Source organism: Mytilus edulis, chromosome 3 (assembly GCF_963676685.1).
Source record: "Mytilus edulis chromosome 3, xbMytEdul2.2, whole genome shotgun sequence".
Taxonomy (NCBI): Eukaryota; Metazoa; Mollusca; class Bivalvia; order Mytilida; family Mytilidae; genus Mytilus; species Mytilus edulis.
Window position 1 is genome coordinate 12024557 of NC_092346.1, and position 20630 is coordinate 12045186.

The following is a 20630-nucleotide window of genomic DNA, read 5'->3' on the forward strand; positions in this document are numbered from 1 at the left end:
CAACAAACTATCAAAAAGCCTTATTCGAAGGATTTAATGCCCTTTATGTGCTTCTTTTTCTTTAGAATAAGCTGCACTACATTTACATGTATGTATTCTCTGATTACAGCAACCAATAATTTCCTATGATTACCGGTCGGTAATTACATTCGGTGGTTGGAAAGATGATTTTATGATTGTTGCTACACAGTTAATTGAGTCAGCGCCACATCATTATGAACACAGAACAGAAAAACTGTTATTTACAATGCAAAAATGGAAGGTTAGTTTTATATATTTTATGGTTGGATGCGATTCAGACTGATCTAATAGATGCTAGTACATGAAGTAATCAAATACTTTTGGGCCCTGCAAAATAATCAACAGGAGGTCGATAATAATCTAATTGTCCATCCGTCATAAAAGGTTTCCACACACTAACTTTATTTCCCTTGAAGTTGAGTAATGAAACTTGGCAAGATTACTTTAAGGGGTCTTGTGTACAAGAGGGAAAACCTTAAAGTGCAAGTCATATTAGAAGGTCTGTAGGTATAAAAAGAAAAAATAGATTCTGGGGTTGCCATGGTTAAAAACTTCCAAAAAACATTCTGGTTTTCCTTTTTTTATACAATTTATTAATTTGATTTCTAATTTATTAAAAGTTTCAATTTAGGCCTTTTTCTTTTTACTGCAGGGTTCAGATCACTTAAACGGTTATGTGTTCCTATTGTGACGATTTCATTCACTATGCGACTGTTTACTTTTATATTGACCATGTATAAAATTAAATGATTTTAATGTTTTACAGATTTTGGAGATTACTTTACTGATGGCTAGTTATATCAATGTAAGAGTACAAAGATCTTCTAATGATATCAGCCCAGAAACATGACAACCATTTTCAACTACACAAAGAATGCAGTTAGAGGTCTGATACCTGATTTTATCAGACCAGATTCTGACAACCATTTTCAACTAAACAATGAATGAAGATGGATGTCTTTCACCTGATTATCAGACCAGAATTCTTACTACCACTTTCAACCAATCAATGAATGCAAATGGAGGTTGAAAACCTGTTGTTAATACACCAGAATCCTGAAAACCATAGAATTTGTTTTAAATTGTCAAGTTTCAATTCCTCTATTTTATGAAAGTAGTGAAAAGATGGTCCAAAATCCTGAGGTCCAAATAATTATCTTGTCCATTTTTAAAGACAGAATGAGTGGAAAACCAACTGACTACAATATCAATTTTCAACAAATCCATGAACACTGATACAAATACCTTTTAGTGATATTGGTTCAGATTTTTAATGAATTAATAATTAGGGATGTACTGAAATTATAAAAATCTATAATATAAAATTGATACTACAAATTAGAATAGCATTAGTTAAGCAACAAAATAAGATAAAAAAAAGTATAAGTTATGAAGCTCCTTTTTTAGATATTTATATGTTAGAAAATATTGGAAAAAGGATGACTAGGTGTTGGTATAGCTTTTCCCTTAAATTGCAATGGTATTATTTTAGTCTCAAATTAAAAGGATGGAAATCATGAATCTTCTTAAATTTTGGTTAATGACCTTTTATTTAAGAATTGAATGCTCTTTTTTGTAAATTTATGGGGGTGTAAAAGCGTAGACAGAAGTACATTTTGTATGAAGCGTGGAAGCGCTTCATACTAAAAATGTGCGCACGGTCAATGCTTTTACAACCCTATAAAGTTACAAAAAAAGGCATTCAATACTTATAATTACATTTTTACCTATAGGATTATGAAATCACGCCTTTTATCAAGTTTTTATTTCATTTACCTGTGCACTTTATTGTGGGACCTCGTGTCATCATGAATGAAAAGTTGCATTGTGTAATGCAATTGATTAAGGAATATCACAAGATTGCTAGTTAGCCAATCAGAATATTGTATCATAATGAAACATACATCTAAGTAATTATAGGCTATTGAAGTATTATATGAAAAGAAAAATGGGTGTTATGGGGCAAAATATATTACCCAGTATCGTAGGGAAAAAAACAAAGTTGTTTGAAAATCCGACAAGAATTCCTTAACCTCATCTTAGTACATCATTAAGGTGTTAATTTCCAAATCATTTGTCTTTAAGTGCAAATTTCATCTTATGTTGTCACTCCAAAATCCTGATTACCAATTTACCACGTGGTCCATATTCAAAATCATCCATGAATTCCAAGACTAGTTCATCCTCATCAGACATTCAAATTACACAAACCAAGAAGTTTGAAATTCTAATTTAGATAACAAAGACCATCTTATGTTTGAAAGTCCCAAAACATGATGACCAATTGATAATGTTGTCAATTTTAAAATATTCATAATGAATTCTTATGGTCTGACATTTACATCTTTAAATTGTCATCAGATATTCAAATGACCAAATAATTACTCACATATGACAACCCTGTGGCGGATCTAGAAATTTTCATAAGAGGGGCCCACTGACTGCCTAAGGGGGGCCCGATTCCGTCATGCTTCAGTGATTCCCTATAAAACCAACCAAAATTTTTCTGAAAAAGGTGGGGCCCGGGCCCTGATGGCCCCCTCCCCTAAATCCTCCTCTGCAACCTCATTCAATGTTTACTATCTTGCTTACTTCACCATTTCCTAATGGATGACCAGCAGATATTCTTGTAAACTCTGTATAATTGATCAGTTCATTTTTTTTAATTATTGGACAGTAAGATTACAAAATATTGGAATTAAACACAATTTTCCATTTGTATCTTTACAATTGGTACTGCATTTTTCTCTTGAAAATAATGTTTCAAGGAGAAGCAGTTTCTTATTTGAAACAAATTGATAATTTCTTACAGATGATTTACTGTGGGACCTTAAAATAGTTCTAACTACAATATATAAAGCTGTTCATTGCTCTTTCTCTCATATTCAACTTCCTTTTAATCAATCACAGTACAATTTTCTGCTCTTCTTCCTGGTATATCAATTTTGCTGTCAGTAATTTTATATATGTTCCCGTTAATACACATTGGATATAAAAGCAAATAGTAAATAATTTTTCAAGCAATCCTGTTTTTACTACCAATATATTGCAAAGGTGATATATTTATTAAATTACAATGATTTTTTTACTTTCAAATATAATAATGATAAACCTAGTTAGTTGGTATCAGAACATCTAGCTTGTCTGCTGGTGAAGCAGTCATGTGATTTTCCTATTGAATACTAATGTTGTTTCATATAATATAAGCTGTGTTGGATAGATATTGACCATATCCAAATGTATATCATAATACATCTGTTAACTTATTTTGAGTTGAAAAAATTCTTATGCACAGTCTATAACTGTTTAAAAATTGAGTTGATAAAACAGATCAAAATTCATCTTTGATTTGTATTTAAATGTTCCAAATCAATCAAAGTATTATACATGTACATGTATACCTGCTCTTGCATAAAGTCAATGTCTATTCAACGCAGCTCTTATACTTGAAAGTTGTCTCTAAAAGTTATTAAGAGTCAATTATTTTTTTTATTGATTCATCATGTACTTAATTTAGAAATAAAAAGTTGTTAACATTTTTGAGATTATTTTACAAGACATAATATCATAGGGCATATTGTGCAATTGTTTTGTTATGTGTCACACCTTTTGTTGTAAGTTTTCTTGTTTCTTTATATTAAAAAGATTTCGAAATGATATTTTTGTTATTTTTTTATGCCATGTAACCTATCATTACTAAAAGATCTTTTGAGATAAATATATATATGTTTAGCTTTTATGGTACCTTTCTTATTTTTTTCGAAACATTTCCTCATGGATTATTTCAAGAATCAATTAGTTGAGTCTAAAGGACGATGTGTAATTTTTTTGTTTGTACTTCAAAATGAAAATGATGTCACATCATTGGTTGGGTTTCCATTTTAGGGCATTTTTAAACTATCACAACGTTTTGGTGTACACTTCAAATTCTGAGGATGTTTTATTTATTGTATTGCTTTATTGTTTTATTTTCTGTGATTTTTTTTAAATGCCTTGTTTAAAGTTTTGAAAATAATATGAAAAAAATAAAATCACAAAAATATGGAACTCTGAGGAAAATAAAAAATGGAAAGTCTCTAATCAAATGGCAAAATCAAATGATAAAACACATCAACTGAATGGATAACAACTGTCATATTTCTGACTTGGTACAGACATTTTCTACTGTAGAAAGCTGATGATAACTTATATGTAATTGCTTCAACTATAAAATTATTATATAGGCTGGTCTAACTGCTCTTTATCCATTTAGTTTTGATATGCCCATTAAAGATGGAGGTATATATACCAATTTTCATTTTTGTTTGTCTATCCAAGCAAATTGTTAGTTTGCTTAGATGATTTTTTTTAAAAACTTTTACTCAATTTTGTGTTTCATGAACACAAGCTTCCTTTTGATTATACTCACGTTGTAAGAAGAGAATTTTACTTCAAAAATTGTATGTATGTATTGTAATTAACCCTGACTACAATCTTCCTTTTAATTCGGTGATTATTCAAATTGGCATGTAGTTGTAACTTCTGAAATTTCTAGTTTCCCTTACACAAAATGTTTTTAAGCCAATTTCAATCAGTAGTGACCTGTTCTGAGAAACCGCTTTCAAAACCTCCAAACATATATGAATTCAACTTTAAGAGAATTACCATAGTGTGATATAAATTCAGGAGAAATAGTTCCGATCTCTTTGTAATGTATGTTATAAAGCATGACTACTAAGTTGATGATACCAATAGGGATTGCTGTCAAGTGTCTAATTTTATATTTCCAATGAAATGACTGAAATAAACACTACAATAGTATCAAATGTACCAGGATTATAATTCAGTTCGCCAGACACGCGTTTCCTTTACATAAGACTCATCAGTGACACTCATATCAAAATAGTTATATAGCCAAACAAGTACAAAGTTGAAGAGCATTAAGGACCAAAAATTCCAAATTTGTGCCAAATACAGCTAAGGTAATCTATGCCTGGCATAAGAAAATCAAGAAAATTCAAAGTTTTGTAAACAGGAAAGTTAAACTGTCACCATCACCAATTGGTTGGTGAATACAACAATGTTTATGTTACTACTCACTAGAGACCGATGTTTTCACGGTCTTAGCTCATAAGATAAAAAATTTGGATGTGCTACTCATTAGCAGAAGGAATATACAGAAAAGAAGAAGATAAGTCGTGTGATCTCTTGATTTATAAATTCTTTCCTATTGTTATACTGAGAATAAATGGATGATGGATAATCCATGCATATCATGCATGGCAGGAGGCGCCTAGTCTCCCAACACAGCTAGTTTGCTGCATTTTAAATAAGTGTTAGTTTATTTATCCATAGTGATTTTACAAGTTTTGATCAGTTTTAAGCACTGCACCTTTTTATAACAAATAAATGTTTTGTCAGATTATTTCTAGATAGATATAGTTCTTCTTCGTGGATTTATATTTTGGCAAAATCAAAACTGATCAAAATATTACACGTCTTAAGCTACCAAAACGGTCCAAAACGAATATTAAACGTAAAATTGTTTGATTTACTAGTATTCAAAGTGTCATATTTTACTCTTTAATATTGGTTATAAAGGGATTTGACATCTTGCTAGCAATATTTCTTTTTTTCACGACATTTTACTTCTTTTTTTAAATTAATTTATGACAATTTATTGAGATTAATATGAAACTAACATGTAGATGATAAAAGACAGAAAGATAATTTGTAAATAGTTTTAAGAAGATTAAATACACGTGGGATTGTTGTCTGTTTGTATTTTTCATGTTTAGCCATGCCGTTGTCAGTTTATTTTCGATTTATAAGTTTGACTGTTCCTCTGGTATCTTCCATCCCTCTTTTACTGCAGCAGACGATGCTTTTATTTTGTATCTTCTTGTTTTGATCTTCCAAAAAATCATTTTATTTATCTTCAAAGAATCTTCTGCAGAAACCCAGCACATTTTTTATGCTTAATCAACAGACATGTATTTACAACCGTTATTTTTTTATCTTGCTTATGTGAATTTATTTGATGTTATATTTAATGTTTTGATTTCAGTAGTAATTATAAATTACTGACAATATTTGTCCACATGATATTATGTATCATAATGTACAATTTCAATCAGCACACGACACTACAAACACATTCATTGATTTGCGTGTCTGACGTCAGAAAATTTTATAAGTCACATATATATATTTGTCGTTCAATGTACATACAAACAATTTTAAAATTTCACATAGGCAATGTTAGCATACAGGGTTAAAAAATCAAAAAGTATGTAAGAATAAATTTCAGAAATAGACCGAGATTTAAAATAGTCCAAAAATTATATAGAACTAGAACACACCCGTGATATCGCGGGTCCGTGACTGAATTAAAGTATATAACTATGCGCAAGCCTTATTTTGATATTAGTATTGTCATCTGATAAAGTCATGCCGATTATAAGATACACAGTTTTCTCTGCTTTCAAATATTTCTGTTTGAATCCGTCGAACTGGAACTTATCAATTGTTGGTTATATAAATTAGTTGGAAAACAAAAGGTCCTGGAATGGAATATTTTTTAATCAACAGCATTGTCCTATATTAGTTATAAAGTTGAATTCTTTGATTCGCTGTTTTACGTCATGCCTGCTAACAAATTGAAAACTGTACCTATACGCCTTATTTTAGTCCAGATTTTTAGTATTCGTATTGTTATCTTAGAAAGTTTTACTGATTAAAATGCTACAATAGGTAACAATTTGACAATCTAGTAGTGTCAACCCTGTGAATATGACCCGTGTATATAGCATATTAATCCTGAATACACCGTTTGGTGGTGCGCCTGTCAGATGCGGAACGTACAAATAAGGTAATAGGTAACAGGTGAATATACTATTGGTATCGGTATCGGACTCAACCCGGAACTTCTTAATTATTGGCAATATTAATTACGTGGAAAACAAAACGGCCTGGAGTGGTGTAATTTTTAATCTACACCTTTGTACTATATTAGTTATATATAAAGTTGAATTCTTTGATTCATCGTTTTTACGTGATGACGGCTGACAAATTGGACCTCGTAATTTTAGTATTATATAGATTTATAAGAATCCACAAATAGTTAATTCCACTACCCGATTGAATGATTTTGACGTTTGTGGTTCAACGTATTTTGTAATTATATCATAATGACATAAAAAAAAGTAAAATCACAAAAATATTGAAATCAGAGGAAAATCAACTCGGAAAGTCCATAATCACACGGCAAAATCGAATAACAAAACGCATCAAAAACGAATGGACAAGAACTGTCACATTCCTGACTTGGTACAGGCATTTTCAAATGTAGAAAATGGTGGATTGAACCTGGTTTTATAGCTAGCTAAACCTCTCACTTGTATGACAGTCGTATCACATTCCATTATATTGTAAAATAGAACAATAACATACTGACGGGATCTTTTAAAGTACAGAGTCACGTTAAATAAGAACCAAAGAAATACAAAAAGTCGCATATACAAAACATACCACCATAGCCATAGGATTCTGCAATGGGTTAATATATGTAGCTGACAAAACCGAAAAATCCTAAGATAACCCACGTACTGTTTAGTAAACAGCAGGAATAGTAAAATGATATCCGGTGACAGTAGTTAACAGCTGTTTCCTTGGATGAAAAATTACCATACGTTGTATATACACACACACTTCCTATAGTCACAATATTTTGAATTTAAATATGTTGGTTTCGACCATCACTTAAGAGACATTAATTGTCAAAATGTGCATATCGTACAGTAAAATTAGTCCCGTTGTTGGTGGATTGCTTGTTCCGTTTCTCCAGTACTGTCATAAAAATACGGATATTGTTTGATTACAATTTGCAATAATTGAAGTTTGAAAAATACATCTCCTCCATGCAAAGCTCTGATTCCCAATCTGGATTTGTCTTTACTTAAGGTCCTATCTTTAATTTGTTTAGCCTGGTACCTTTGATAACTATTTCCACCACTGGGTCGATGCCACTGCTGGTGGACGTTTCGTCCCCGCGGGTATTACCAGCCCAGTAGTCAACACTTCGGTGTTGACATGAATATCAATAATGTGGTCATTTTTATAAAATTCCCGTTTTCAAAAGTTTGAATTTTTCGAAAAACTAAGGATTTTATTATCCCAGGCATAAACTACCTAAGCCGTATTTGGCACAACTTTTTGGAATTTTGGATTCTCAATGCTCTTCAACTTTGTACTTGTTTGGCTTTATAAATATTTTGATATGAGCGTCATTGAGTCTTCTGTAGACGAAACGCGCGTCTGGCGTACTAAATTATAATCCTGGTACCTTTGATAATATTGAGCTATTTAAGGTTTGTATTACATTTTGAATTTTCTAATAGCTTTTCCTCGAGGATATCACTCAAGAGACCGTAATTGTTGAAATAACAGCTGTTCTTCTGCGCAAAATGCTATTTTCAAGATGTATCATTTGCGCCAGATATTAATATCCATATATTAAATTACGTCAAAATACGGATATCAATTGCTCCAATTTACCTCTACTATAATAATTATTCATCGTACATGATAATCATTGATTGAAGAAGATGCAACCATGGATAGGCATTTTTTTTTAAATTACATTTTGAAAAACAAAACTCAAGTTTTTAATAAAATTGAGAATGGAAATGGGAAATGTGTCAAATAGACAACAACCCGACCATAGAACATACAACAGCAGAAGGTCACAAACAGGTCTTCAATGCAGCGAGAAATTTCCGCACCACACTTAATGTAATGCCTGATTCAGTGGGAAGTAGACAATCATGCATATTATACAAGACAGATAAGTAATATTATATTCCCCCTCCCCCAGTTATATACAAGTCTAACGAGTTATATATATATATAATTGGGCGCAATGGTATAGTATACTATTTTTTTTTGGTTCATGTGATACTAGGCATTTTAAAAAATAGTGGCGAAAACGTAACGTTTGTGGCAAAAAAGGACACATTTTTAGAGGAAATATATATATCTCCCACCGCAATTGAAATTAGATTGAGTAACGGTATATAAAGTTACAACACATTTACAAACAAAATAATTATAAATACCTTTATCCAGGCTCGTTTACTGGTAGTGCTACATAGTATTCCAATAATGACGTTTTCGCATTGAGAATGTCTCAATCCAGAATTACATTTTTTGCTCGCTTTAAAAAACCGATGCAAATTTTCTAAAATAATGGAACTTAAAGTGGCACTAGCTACGAGATATATAAAAAAAATCTACAACAAGTATGATTATTTTTTTTGTTCAATCGATTTTTTAAGTGAAATAGTGAATTAATAATTTGCTTTTGTCAGCTAAAATGGTTCAATTTTGTCAAATTAAGCTAATTAACACTGATGATGAATTATTCACTTGCAGGTGAATAATTCGACCTCATTGAATCCGTATTCATGAACTCCAATTTAACCCCATATAAAGAGAAAGAATAACGCATGCATTGCCCGTGTACGGCTATTTAAAGGAAAAGAATGTCAACATTGAAAGTGAAACAAAGGTAAATAATTTGATTGACTGATTCGATCACCATAAGATCATTCTTCTTTTTTTTTTAAGGTAAAAACGATGATAAACATATATTTTTAATCGATAATACAAAATTTAACAGACCTATAAAAATCCTATAGCACGAGTTGCTTATTTTATTTATATCTATGTTTATGTTTACATCGCTTATATGATTATAGAAAGGTCAACTCGATAGTTAATTAGATGGCGTCTTGACTAAAATTCACACGAAACGAAGCTTCATCTTATTGAGACCATGTCCTGTAAATTGTTTGTTTTATACTTTTGATAGTTTGGAAACATGTTTAACATTGTTTAAAATAAAATATGAGAATATCAGTCAAATCGGTGAATATGAATTGGACAGCTACTGCCCCTTTAATAATTACATACAAACCTTGTGAACTATCTGAAGTATCATACCATAAGACGTCATCAATAAATCAGAGTCAAATGAAATCACGGCGCCCAAAATCAGATGAATTATTTAAACAAAATGTTAAAGTAAATTAGAAATGGGGTAAACAAAGTTTATAACAATGAGTTTTGATTTCATTGATTAAGATATAATATCAAAATTAAAGAAATAAGAATAAGCCAGAACAAGGTTGTGTATAACACATTCAAATGGATGCGTTCTTTTTGTCCTCCATACAAATGCTGCCACAAAAACTTTACAATTGTTGAAAAATTCTTAAGGATAAACTTAAGGGAGGCTTAGATATTTTTGTCAGATAATCGGATTCTTAGTATTTTCCCTACGATACAGGGTAAAACATTTTACTCATAACACCCATTTTTTTTTTCATACAAGACTTCAATAATTCATAAAAGGTTATTTATCAAAATTGAAGCAGTTTCTAGACTTCTTTTCCTTTGGTTATATACCAAAAAAAATACCAATGCAAATATAAAGTAGAAAGCAAAATCACAAAAACACTGAGCTCCGAGGAAAATTTAAAACGGAAAGTCCCTAATCAAATGGTAAAATATAAAGCTCAAACACATCAAACGAACGGATAACAAATGTCATATTCTTGACTTGGTACAGACTAATTATGTAGAAATAGGGGATTGAACCTGGTTTTATAGCTAGCTAAACCTCTCACTTGTATGACAGTCGCATCACATTCCGTTATATTGACAAAATGCGTGAATAAAACAAACAGACATAAAAGGTAAACATTTCAAATGAATTAATAACAACTGACATATTCCTGACATGTTACAGGCATTTCATTTTGTAGAAAAGGGCGGATTAAAACTGGTTTTATAGATAGCTTCACCTCTCACTTGTATGTCAGTTGCATCAAATTTCATTATGTTTACAACGATATGAGAACAAAACAAACAAACATAGTAGGTAAAAATGTCAAAAATAGGGGCAAAGCGGTCAGGCATCCTCTTCCCGCCATTTAGAAAAATATATAGATATCTCGAAAAAAATGCAACATAACAGGTAACAATATGTTTAGCTCTTTTTGTTCCTTAACTAATTCTCTTCTGATCTAGAGTATCAATTTTAAATTCAATTTCAATTATGTCCCTCCTTAAATTTCAATGTTTGCACAATGCTATTCAAACCACTCTTTATTTTTAATAATATTGACGAATTACCCTCAAACAGCTCTGCAACAAGTTATAAAAACCATAATGAAAAATAATCAAAGAACCAAATTCGCGATGAACTATATTAGATTGAGAGATCATTTTATGTCAAATCTCTTGCTCTCACTTCTGTTTAAGGTCGTTTAGTTTTCTAATTGCATTGTTTCTTTGTGAAAGAGCTTGTTGTTTTTCTGCTTTTAATTGATCTTTTTCTGCCTTTAATTGACCTTTGTCCTTCTCCAATTGTGCCAACTTGGTATCTCTTTCCTCGGACAACTTTTTCTCTCTCTTCAACTCTTTTTTAAGGACTGTCACTTCTGTTTTCTTTTTATCAATTTCTTTATTTAATTCATCAATCTCTTTTTGTATTTTGTGCTGGTTTTCTTCAATTGTGCCTGTCACCCCTAGTTTTTGGTGGGGTTCGTGTTGTTTATTCTTTAGTTTTCTATGTTGTGTCATGTGTACTATTGTTTTTCTGTTTGTCTTTTTCATTTTTAGCCATGGCGTTGTCAGTTTGTTTTAGATTTATGAGTTTGACTGTCCCTTTGGTATCTTTCGTCCCTCTTTTAAATCTCTAAGTCGACCTTCTAAAATTGACTTTTGGAGTTCTAAATCCATGATCTTCATATTTTTGTCGCCAATTTGTCTTTCTAATCTTTTTACTCTGACATCGTGTTCTTGGAGTGCCTCTGAAACACCAACCTTCACTAACTGTTTGAAGAACGGTTGAAGGTCTTCCCTAAAACGATGGAAAGGAAACTATTGATCATTTACAATTTTAACGTATATATTTTTGTTTCAGACGGGAAAAAGGCACTAATATTTATTTTAAAAAAAAATAAGTCAATCAATAAACTATCCACCAAAGATCAAATGAAGTGGCTATAAGTTATATAGGCAACAGTACGAAATCAAAAACATACCGTTTCGTCGGCTACAAAAAGCACCGACATAAAAACTATGAATCAATTAAATTATTTATAACAAGACAATTTATGAAAAACAAATATAATAGTCTTAACCAAAGACAACCTTTTTATGAAAAAAGGAATGTGCGTTATGTTTTTTCGGTCTTTACGTCCGTCCGTCCGTTCGATCATTCATCGCCCTATTTTATGTCTCTTATTAACTCAAATTTGGAAGTTGTATAAATAAACTCATCACAGATACCAGGATTGAAATTTCATATTTACGCCAGACGCGCAGTTCGTCCACAAAGACTCATCAGTGACACTGAAATCAAAAAATGTTACGAAGTTGAAGAGCATTGAGGATAAAAAGTTCCTAAAAGTTTTTCCAAATACAGCTAAGGAAATCTATTCATGAAAGCCTTAGTATTTCAAAAATTCAAACTTTTTGTTGACAGTTAATTTATGATTATGAACATATCAATGATAACTCAAGTCAACACAGATGTAATGACTAATGGGCTGGTGATACCCTCGGGAAAATGAATCTCCTTTAGCAGTGGAATCGACCAAAATTTGTACGTTAAAGAGGCGAAATGATGTTTCTTTCAACATTCAGCTTTTATACATACTTTTGATATTTTTTTTCTTATCAAATATGAATGGTTTTTTTTGTTAAATTTTCAATTAAAGATTAGGTTTTGCTCATCGATAATTTTGCTACGAAATTGCCTTTTTTATGAATTTAAGATAAATATTCAAAATTTCCGCACAACTTATATATTACCGTAAATTTGCAGATTTAAAATTGTTGTATATATACGTTACTACTATTAATACCAGCACAACAATGTTAATATATATAAATAGATTCCAAATTGATGAAATACAATAGATAGATACAGAGATAGGTTAAGATTTGTTAAGACTTGTTTAATTATGGTTCAAACGAGGTCCAGCATGGTTCAGACTTGGTCAAAAAATATTAGGACTACGTCGAGTACGGTTCATACTATCACGAATGGTTCAGACAACAGTCGAAAAATATCAAATTAGTTTCGAGCAATTTCGACTGGTCGAGTAAAAATTAGTACAATCGAGTACAGATATAGACCAATTAAGTCTTTTGCTTGTTTGCAGTGACAACAGTTTAGCGTTTGGAAACATTTTGCTTAAAAACTTATTCGATTAATTTACTACACATCGCTAACTTGAGGAGGCTCAGCAAAAACAAGAAATAGTTGTGTTCTCATTACAAATTTTATTTATAACACTATAAGTTATTACTTTATGATATGGTACAAAAAAACAACCAAACAAATCGATTCGGTTTGGCCCCAGATGACTTTTTACTTGTTTATATCATTGAAAAAGCTCCAAATTATCTCCCTTTGGTGCAAACATGCCATGTTTTTGGTATTAAAATTGAAACATCTTTTTTTAACTCATCGGTGACCTATATTTTTATTATTATTTTCAAATAAGCTGTACACAAACTAAATAGTTGTAAAATTTAAGCGATTCCTGTAATTCAGTTCTTTTTTTATTTCGATATTACCTCTATTTCTCCTATTAGTTCGACACAAAAAAGGGACATTAACAAAAATGTATGCTTCTTTCGAAGGCAGATTGTGAGCTTAAAGGAACGGTGACCCCATTTTTTATTTCATTTTTCTATTAATGTATGATAAAGTTCATTTATAAAAAAATATAGCAAAATCCTATATTACAAAATAAAATATTTTATACCCGAAAGCACACTTAACAGAAAATCGACATACCTTTCGAATACATTTTTAACTTCATTGTGCGAATCTGGATCCTCAAAGTCTGAAGAATTTTCTGGTCCTGTTGAAGAAAAAGACATTGTTTATATATTGCTTTTTAATCTTATCTAAGCACTCAACAATGAGAAAACTAAAATTGAACTCATAAACAATTGCTTTTTACATTACAAAGAGCCAAACCACATGTTTATAACTGAATTGCATATGTTGATGATCAATAAAAACTCTTTTGTTGGGAGGTATGCTTCAGCCTTTGGACACAAAGATTTAACACGATCATGGGGTTTAAGGGAGAATATCGAAGAAAACCCGACATATCATGACTGAAAACAAAGGAAATACTGCAACGAAAAAACAAACAATAATCTAAAAAACACTATCCACAAAACCTAAGGTGGAGTAACACAAAACACAGCTTAAAACAGGAGCTATCAGATGCTCTGGTCTAAAAGTTTATCAGATCATACTCTACATGTTGCACCTGCCATGTTTATCATTGCACGTACGAATTCGATGACAAGTTTCATTCGGTGATGTCTCAATCGAGGAAAAAGGTCAGGATAATATAAATGATCATCTTCGCTATCCAACGGTTACGATCCACTCTCCTTCTCTACATTGTAACATGAATTTCGGACATATACTAGTCAACAGAAGAAACGATACACGACTTTTGTTTTGAAAGTTTAAGATGAAGTTTTTCGTTTATAGGACCAATATTGAAGGTAGTCATTCTTAATGACCATGGAAATATAAACCCGTTTAAAAATTATTTTTTTTTGCTTTCATGAAGTCATTTGGCGAAATTTAAATTTTTTGACAAAATTTACATAAAATAGAAGTTCCAAATAATGATGCCAAGATCTCATTAAAAGGTAAAGACAATTTTTGCCATCAGTTCTTAAAAAAGAATCAGACTGTTTCTTTGTTTATTTGTAAATCAAAGTTCGGCCCTACAAGAAATTGTTAAAATGTATCCATTATTAATAGATTTACCATAGACAGTATGTGTAACGTGAAATTAAAAAAAACAGTAACAATTTTAAAACTAATCCGAAAGGTTCCAATTTAAAGTATGTTGTTTTCATATCTAAAGCATTGATTTGCGACGAAAACAATTTTTAATTGTTTTTGCATTTGTTGAGATCAGTTACAATATGAACATAACTTGATTAGCATATTAAATATTTTTAAACAAATTTGAAAATTTTATTTAGTATTTTCAAAATTCTGTGTCGATTTTTTATCCAACTTTCCGCAAAAATAATTTGCCCTCTATGATTATTTGCACGGAATTTAGTTACTTTTCGACAGATTTTGATATTCATTTTCATAAGTGCATAGATTGCAAATGAAAGCTTTTGAAAATAGTGTATCTCATTTTGTTTTATATTTTATAAGTTTTGATAAATTTTATTCCAAAGTCGTGTATCGTTTCTTTTGTTGACTACTATATATCAATGGCACTTAACAACTTACTTTAGATGTATGTCCGATATACATGTTAAAATAGTTATCAAAGGTACCAGGATTATACTGAAGTACGCCAGACGCGCGTTTCGTCTTCATAAGACTAATCAGTGACGCTCATATCAAAATATATTTATAGAGCCAAACAAGTACAAAGTTGAAGGGCATTGAAGATCCAAAATTCCAAAAATTTGTGCCAATACGGCCTCGGTAATCTATGCCTGGATAAAAAAAATCCTTTGTTTTTTGACAAAATTATAAGTTTTGTAAACAGGAAATTTATCGAAATGACCACATTAATGATATTCATGTCAACACCGAAGTGTTGACTACTAACACCGAAGTATGGACTACTGGGCTGGTGATAACCTCGGGGACGAAACGTCCGCCAGCAGTTGCATCGACCCACTCGGCTTTCATAGACGTAATTCACGATTCTGTTTCAAGGCATGTATTTACAGATAATTTGTTTTAGTATTTTACAAGGCACAGATGTAAACGATACTGCTCTGTTATTTTCTGGTGCGTGTTTTTTTATTATCTTTTCTAAAGGTGGTACCTAACGCCTAACTAAAATTAATTTGTCATTAAAACGTTCTGCTGATTTTTATCTCCCTGAAGTGTTAGGTACCACCTTAAGGGCATACGATACAGTTACAGTGAAGGTAATGACGTTGCTAACGTAAAATGTTATTTTCGCGACGTCAAACTCTGACATATCGGGAAAAGATGCATTTTTCGACTGATTTTTATCATTCAAACTGATTAATATGAAAACGAGTGCATGGACCCCTATTTTTTAAAACCGCAATTTGTTTCATTTTGCAAGGAAATTATGTGACCCAAATTTTATAAAACTGTAAATAGCGCAATTTTTTTAAATTTTGATAAACATGCAGCAAAAAATGACTTTTTTTCCTCTATCCATGAACATTTGATAAATATAGAGTTATTTCGGAATAAAAATTGCATAATTGTTAATGATACTTATAAAATGCAGAAATCACCGATTATTTAACAAAAACCATTTTGTGTTTATCTTTTAAAATAAAAAAGTTGTGTCTTTCTTTTGAAAAAGAAAATACGGACACAAATCTGAATTTTGAGCAAATATACAAAATTTCGACCTTATTTTACTCAAAAAGTAGCACTATGAAGGTGTATTTTTTATTACATATTTGATTTAATCAGGTAAAAAAAAACTATATGCAAATTTTCATCAACTTGTAAATACAGGTTCAAAACTGTATCGTATGCCCTTAAATACGCCTAAGATGTAAGCGTTTAACGTTTTACTTGGCAATGATCCAGTGTTTATGAACTTTTGGTGTATTGATGTTAGTCCCGGGACTAGTTTTTAGAGCACTCATTTGAAATTCGATGTGGCATGTAATTGGGACCTGACGCTTTAAACTGACTAAGTTAGATAACCAATTATTGTCAACGCCTTTTTGTCTTATATCTAAGGACGGTCTCGTTTTCCATTTACGTTTAATTGAATATTGCAGTGTTTTATTGTTGTCTGTGGTAAAAATCGCTTTGAATTGTTGGATCAGTTGCTCATCATTTTCTTTACTGTCGTTTACTAAATAGTCGTTGTTTTTCAATGGTGTCCGGTTTTCTTGATTTTTATCATTTTTATTGTTATTTTCAAGTTCTTATTAAAATTAAATATTTTTGTTTATGTATCCAAAACAAGCTTTCCTGATTTAGTTGTCGCGTGCATACTTTTCAGAATACCTTTATTGCAAAGATCTTGTCCTCTTTGCCTGTTTGTATAGTCTTGTTTGCATTTTCCTGATTGTGTGTTTTATCCTTCAACTGGTAGGCTTGCTTTTAAGCGGATTTTGAAAAAAAATACTTGTCTAAGAAAGTGAACGATGTTCTTCTCAAATTATTATACGATAGCACCATATTGTCACATATCTGTAATTGTGATTGATTGTGTCACATACGAAATATGTCAGATTTATCTGTTTATGATAAATAATTCCGGTTTTAGTAATAATTAAATAAATCGGATTTTCCTTTTAGGAACCTCAGTCAATAAACAAAGTGTTTTACCTATGCAATTATAACGATTTATAACACCCAATCATTTCCTTTACAGTTTACCTTTATTATTATAACGGACTAACACTTTTTTAAACAAATTATATGTATACTTTTAAATTTTCACCTGCGTTAATTTACTTTCGACTATTATATACTTTTTTACACCAAGCTATTGTTATTGCATAATAGCGACTGGATTCTTTCAAAAATGTGAAATATTGTAACTTAGGTAAAATGTATGACAAATGTCAAAGAGGGGGAAGTCCATAGTACACTTCGCCCATCTGAATCTGCCTAATTGAATAGCGATGGAGGTTGTGAAGTATTTTCATTAATTTGTTTACATAGCTTATACCTATGATACGTTAATAGATGTCTGATTTACTTTAGTTACTTGTTTATATTACTTGAAAATATATCATTACGTTACAAAGTATATTATTGAAATATCCAGGCAAAGCAATGATTAAATTGTTGTTTCCTCAGAAAAAAATTACTTAATTTTAAATACAATATTTTTATATGACACTTGCACTTTCGCATTTCTATGTTCTGTGAACCATCCAATTTTGGTTTCAATCATATTATGGCGCTTATTCATCAAAAGTTTACATTATAATAAACACGATATTCCTTCGTACTCTATTTGGCCTTTCAAACATTTTTTTGATTCGAGCGTTACTGATGAGTCTTTTGTAGACGAGACGCGCATCTGGCGTAAATATAAGATTTTAATGCTGGTATTTATGATGAGTCTATTTGTATACATTATTTTTTTTTAACTTTAAGTCTTTAAAGATAGATTTTTAATACAAGATTAATTTAATTATAACTGAAAAAATGTTTCTTAACAGCAATGTGTTTATCAAAGAAAAAAAAAGACAAATACACAAGACGTCGAAGAAGAAAAAACATAATATAATAACAAAATAGATAAAATAAATCAATAAAAAACAAAATAAATAACTCAAACACATTTGTCTTATAGCAATGCTTGATCCAACAATAAATAAAATAATAAACCATAAAAGAGAGACGGAAGATACCAAAGGGACAGTCAAACTCATAAATCGAAAATAAACTGACAACGCGTGGCTAAAAATTAAAAAGACAAACAGACAAACAATAGAACACATGACACAACATACAAAACCAAAAAAAAAGCAACACGAATCCCACCAGAAACTAAGGGTGATCACCGGTGCTCCGGAGGGGTAAGCAGATCCTGCTCCACATGTTGCATATATAAAAGTCATAAGAAACCTCAAATTAAAAAAACAATATGCATATGTTTTTTATAACTAAATGGATAGTTTTCATTATACAACTTATGTACATATACTTTTTTCTGAGACAAATTCTTTAATTTGTCCACATTTTGAAGAAGTTTACTTATTTTTAATTGCTTCCTTCAATTCGCCGACATATTTTCCGTATGCATAGTGACCTGAGCGTAGGCCTCATCGTAAAATTCCGGTGGTCGCAGTACGCATGGATCTGCCATTAAAATAAACAAGTATCTGATTGTACATGTTAAACACGTGCTCAATACCCATGCTTTTTGTTATTTGTTTACTATAAGGTGACAATCGGTAAACTTCGGCTTCAAAACACGACAATTAATGAGCTGCAATATTTGTTAAATCATAATAGACATGGAGAAGAAAAAAATACGATTATACGATATATTTGCGTAAAAAATGAGAAAATCGTGCACAGAGGACTAAGTTTATGATATATACATGCATTGGTTCAAGAATTGGATAAACATTATTGTTCACCACTCACTCGTTTCATATATAATCTTACCACTTAATAAAGCATCTGAAATTGGTTCGGACATTTGTTATTATATTCTCGAAGAACACTTATAAATTAATCCTTATTAGTACGAGAAAAAGAGAACTTAACGGTCGAAATTTTGTCAAAGTTGTATTCAGTGGTGTAATACCCGGATGACAAAATCTGTACACCTAGGCTGGTTCTCTCCCTTGCAACATACGGGCATCTGAGCCAAACAAAGACAGGGAATCAATACACTTGACAACTAATTCTTTTAAATTTTAATTTTTAAAGCAATTATTGGATTTGAATAGATAATGTAGCAATGCGTGCTAACTTGACAGTCTTCAAATTTAAATATTTAATACAATGGGAGTTGATTACCACAGTAAATTTATTCTATACATTTTATTCGTGTACTGTTTATTTGTATATGTTGATATAGTTATGATATGATTATAATATCGCCGTCATTGTCCTCCTCTCACAGAGACCTAAATTGTTGTATTGTATTCTTTTTAAGTTAATTTATTCTTTCGACTTTTTGTTTTCGTCTTTCTGACATTTCAACTTTTATTTCTCGTGTGTAGTGTTTATCTATCATTAATATCTCATTTTGGTCTTTTGTACCACATCTTCTTTTTTATATTTCCATTCGGTCAATCTCGTCAGATTTCAATAGTCTACATCAAACAATTCATTGATGGTATTTGAATCTGCCGAGGTTTATATTAATGAATGTTACTGATCCTATACGATAACATCATTTTAGGACGTATAATAAATAAGCTATTAGTATGACGAACCACGCCACATGAACATGTTCTCTCACGGACAAAACATATGATTTAGCTGCAGCAACATGGTTTTACATAAATTTTGCATCCAAAATATATTAAATGCGTTCCCTCAGTTTTAGTTTGTAACCCGAATTTGGTTTTTTCTATCGATTTATGAGTTTCGAGCATAGGTATACTACTGTTGCCCTTATTTATATATTTTTAAAATATATATAATTTAAGAAAATTTTTCATATCATATCTTTAATAATACGTTTATTGCCAACTAACTATTTGCAATAGTGATCAACTTGATAGTGCTTGGAACCTTAATTATGCTGTATATGGGAAAACTGAAGCAGGTAGACGTTTGAAATTTGAAAATTTTTATGACATGGCTAAGCGATTTAAAATTGCTGGTAACTAATTGAGGAACATATTTTTGTATGACAGATACATTTCAACTGAAATTTAGTTGTCTTAATATATAATATCTTACTTACACCCAAAATATACTAGTATTTATGGGAACTATCCACCGAAATTTTGATGATCAATATGATCATTATTTATGTAATTTTATCATTGGTTTTTTTAGGGGGGGGGAGGGGGGTCGTAATTTTTTTTCCTACTTAAAATTTTCATTTTAATGTTTTTTCAAT

At 30.9% G+C, this 20630-nt stretch overlaps 3 protein-coding genes across 3 annotated transcripts in view; 1 reads left to right on the forward strand and 2 right to left on the reverse strand.

Moving 5' to 3' along the window:
- The window catches only part of LOC139515825 (pleckstrin homology domain-containing family H member 2-like), a 72794-nt gene extending 69118 nt beyond the window's left edge, over positions 1-3676 (forward strand). The window contains exons 31-32 of the mRNA XM_071305537.1: positions 110-262; positions 788-3676. Coding sequence (XP_071161638.1) covers positions 110-262; positions 788-871 — 237 coding nt within the window. The 3' untranslated portion in view covers positions 872-3676. The remainder of the gene's footprint in view (positions 1-109; positions 263-787) is intronic.
- A 7634-nt stretch (positions 3677-11310) lies between these two features.
- LOC139515038 (uncharacterized protein MCAP_0864-like) lies at positions 11311-11646 on the reverse strand. The gene has a single exon (XM_071304599.1). The coding sequence runs from the start codon at positions 11644-11646 to the stop codon at positions 11311-11313; it is 336 nt and encodes a 111-aa protein (XP_071160700.1).
- On the reverse strand, positions 11616-19383 carry LOC139514784 (uncharacterized). The gene is made up of 3 exons (XM_071304413.1): positions 19217-19383; positions 13877-13943; positions 11616-11926 (listed from the first exon to the last, which is right to left on the reverse strand). The coding sequence occupies exons 1-3, from the start codon at positions 19248-19250 to the stop codon at positions 11713-11715; spliced, it is 315 nt and encodes a 104-aa protein (XP_071160514.1). The 5' UTR covers positions 19251-19383; the 3' UTR covers positions 11616-11712.
- Positions 19384-20630: the final 1247 nt, after the last annotated feature.

Bases quoted from the DNA above. Each gene is read 5' to 3' on its own strand.
- LOC139515038 (XM_071304599.1), bottom strand. From the start codon at position 11,646: ATGACACAACATAGAAAACTAAAGAATAAACAACACGAACCCCACCAA.
- LOC139514784 (XM_071304413.1), bottom strand. From the start codon at position 19,250: ATGTCCGAACCAATTTCAGATGCTTTATTAAGTG. The intron at 13,944-19,216 runs GTAAGATTATAT...TTTCTTCAACAG, and splicing joins TTCAGATGCTTTATTAAGTG to GACCAGAAAATTCTTCAGAC. The intron at 11,927-13,876 runs GTATGTCGATTT...CCATCGTTTTAG, and splicing joins GTTAAAAATGTATTCGAAAG to GGAAGACCTTCAACCGTTCT.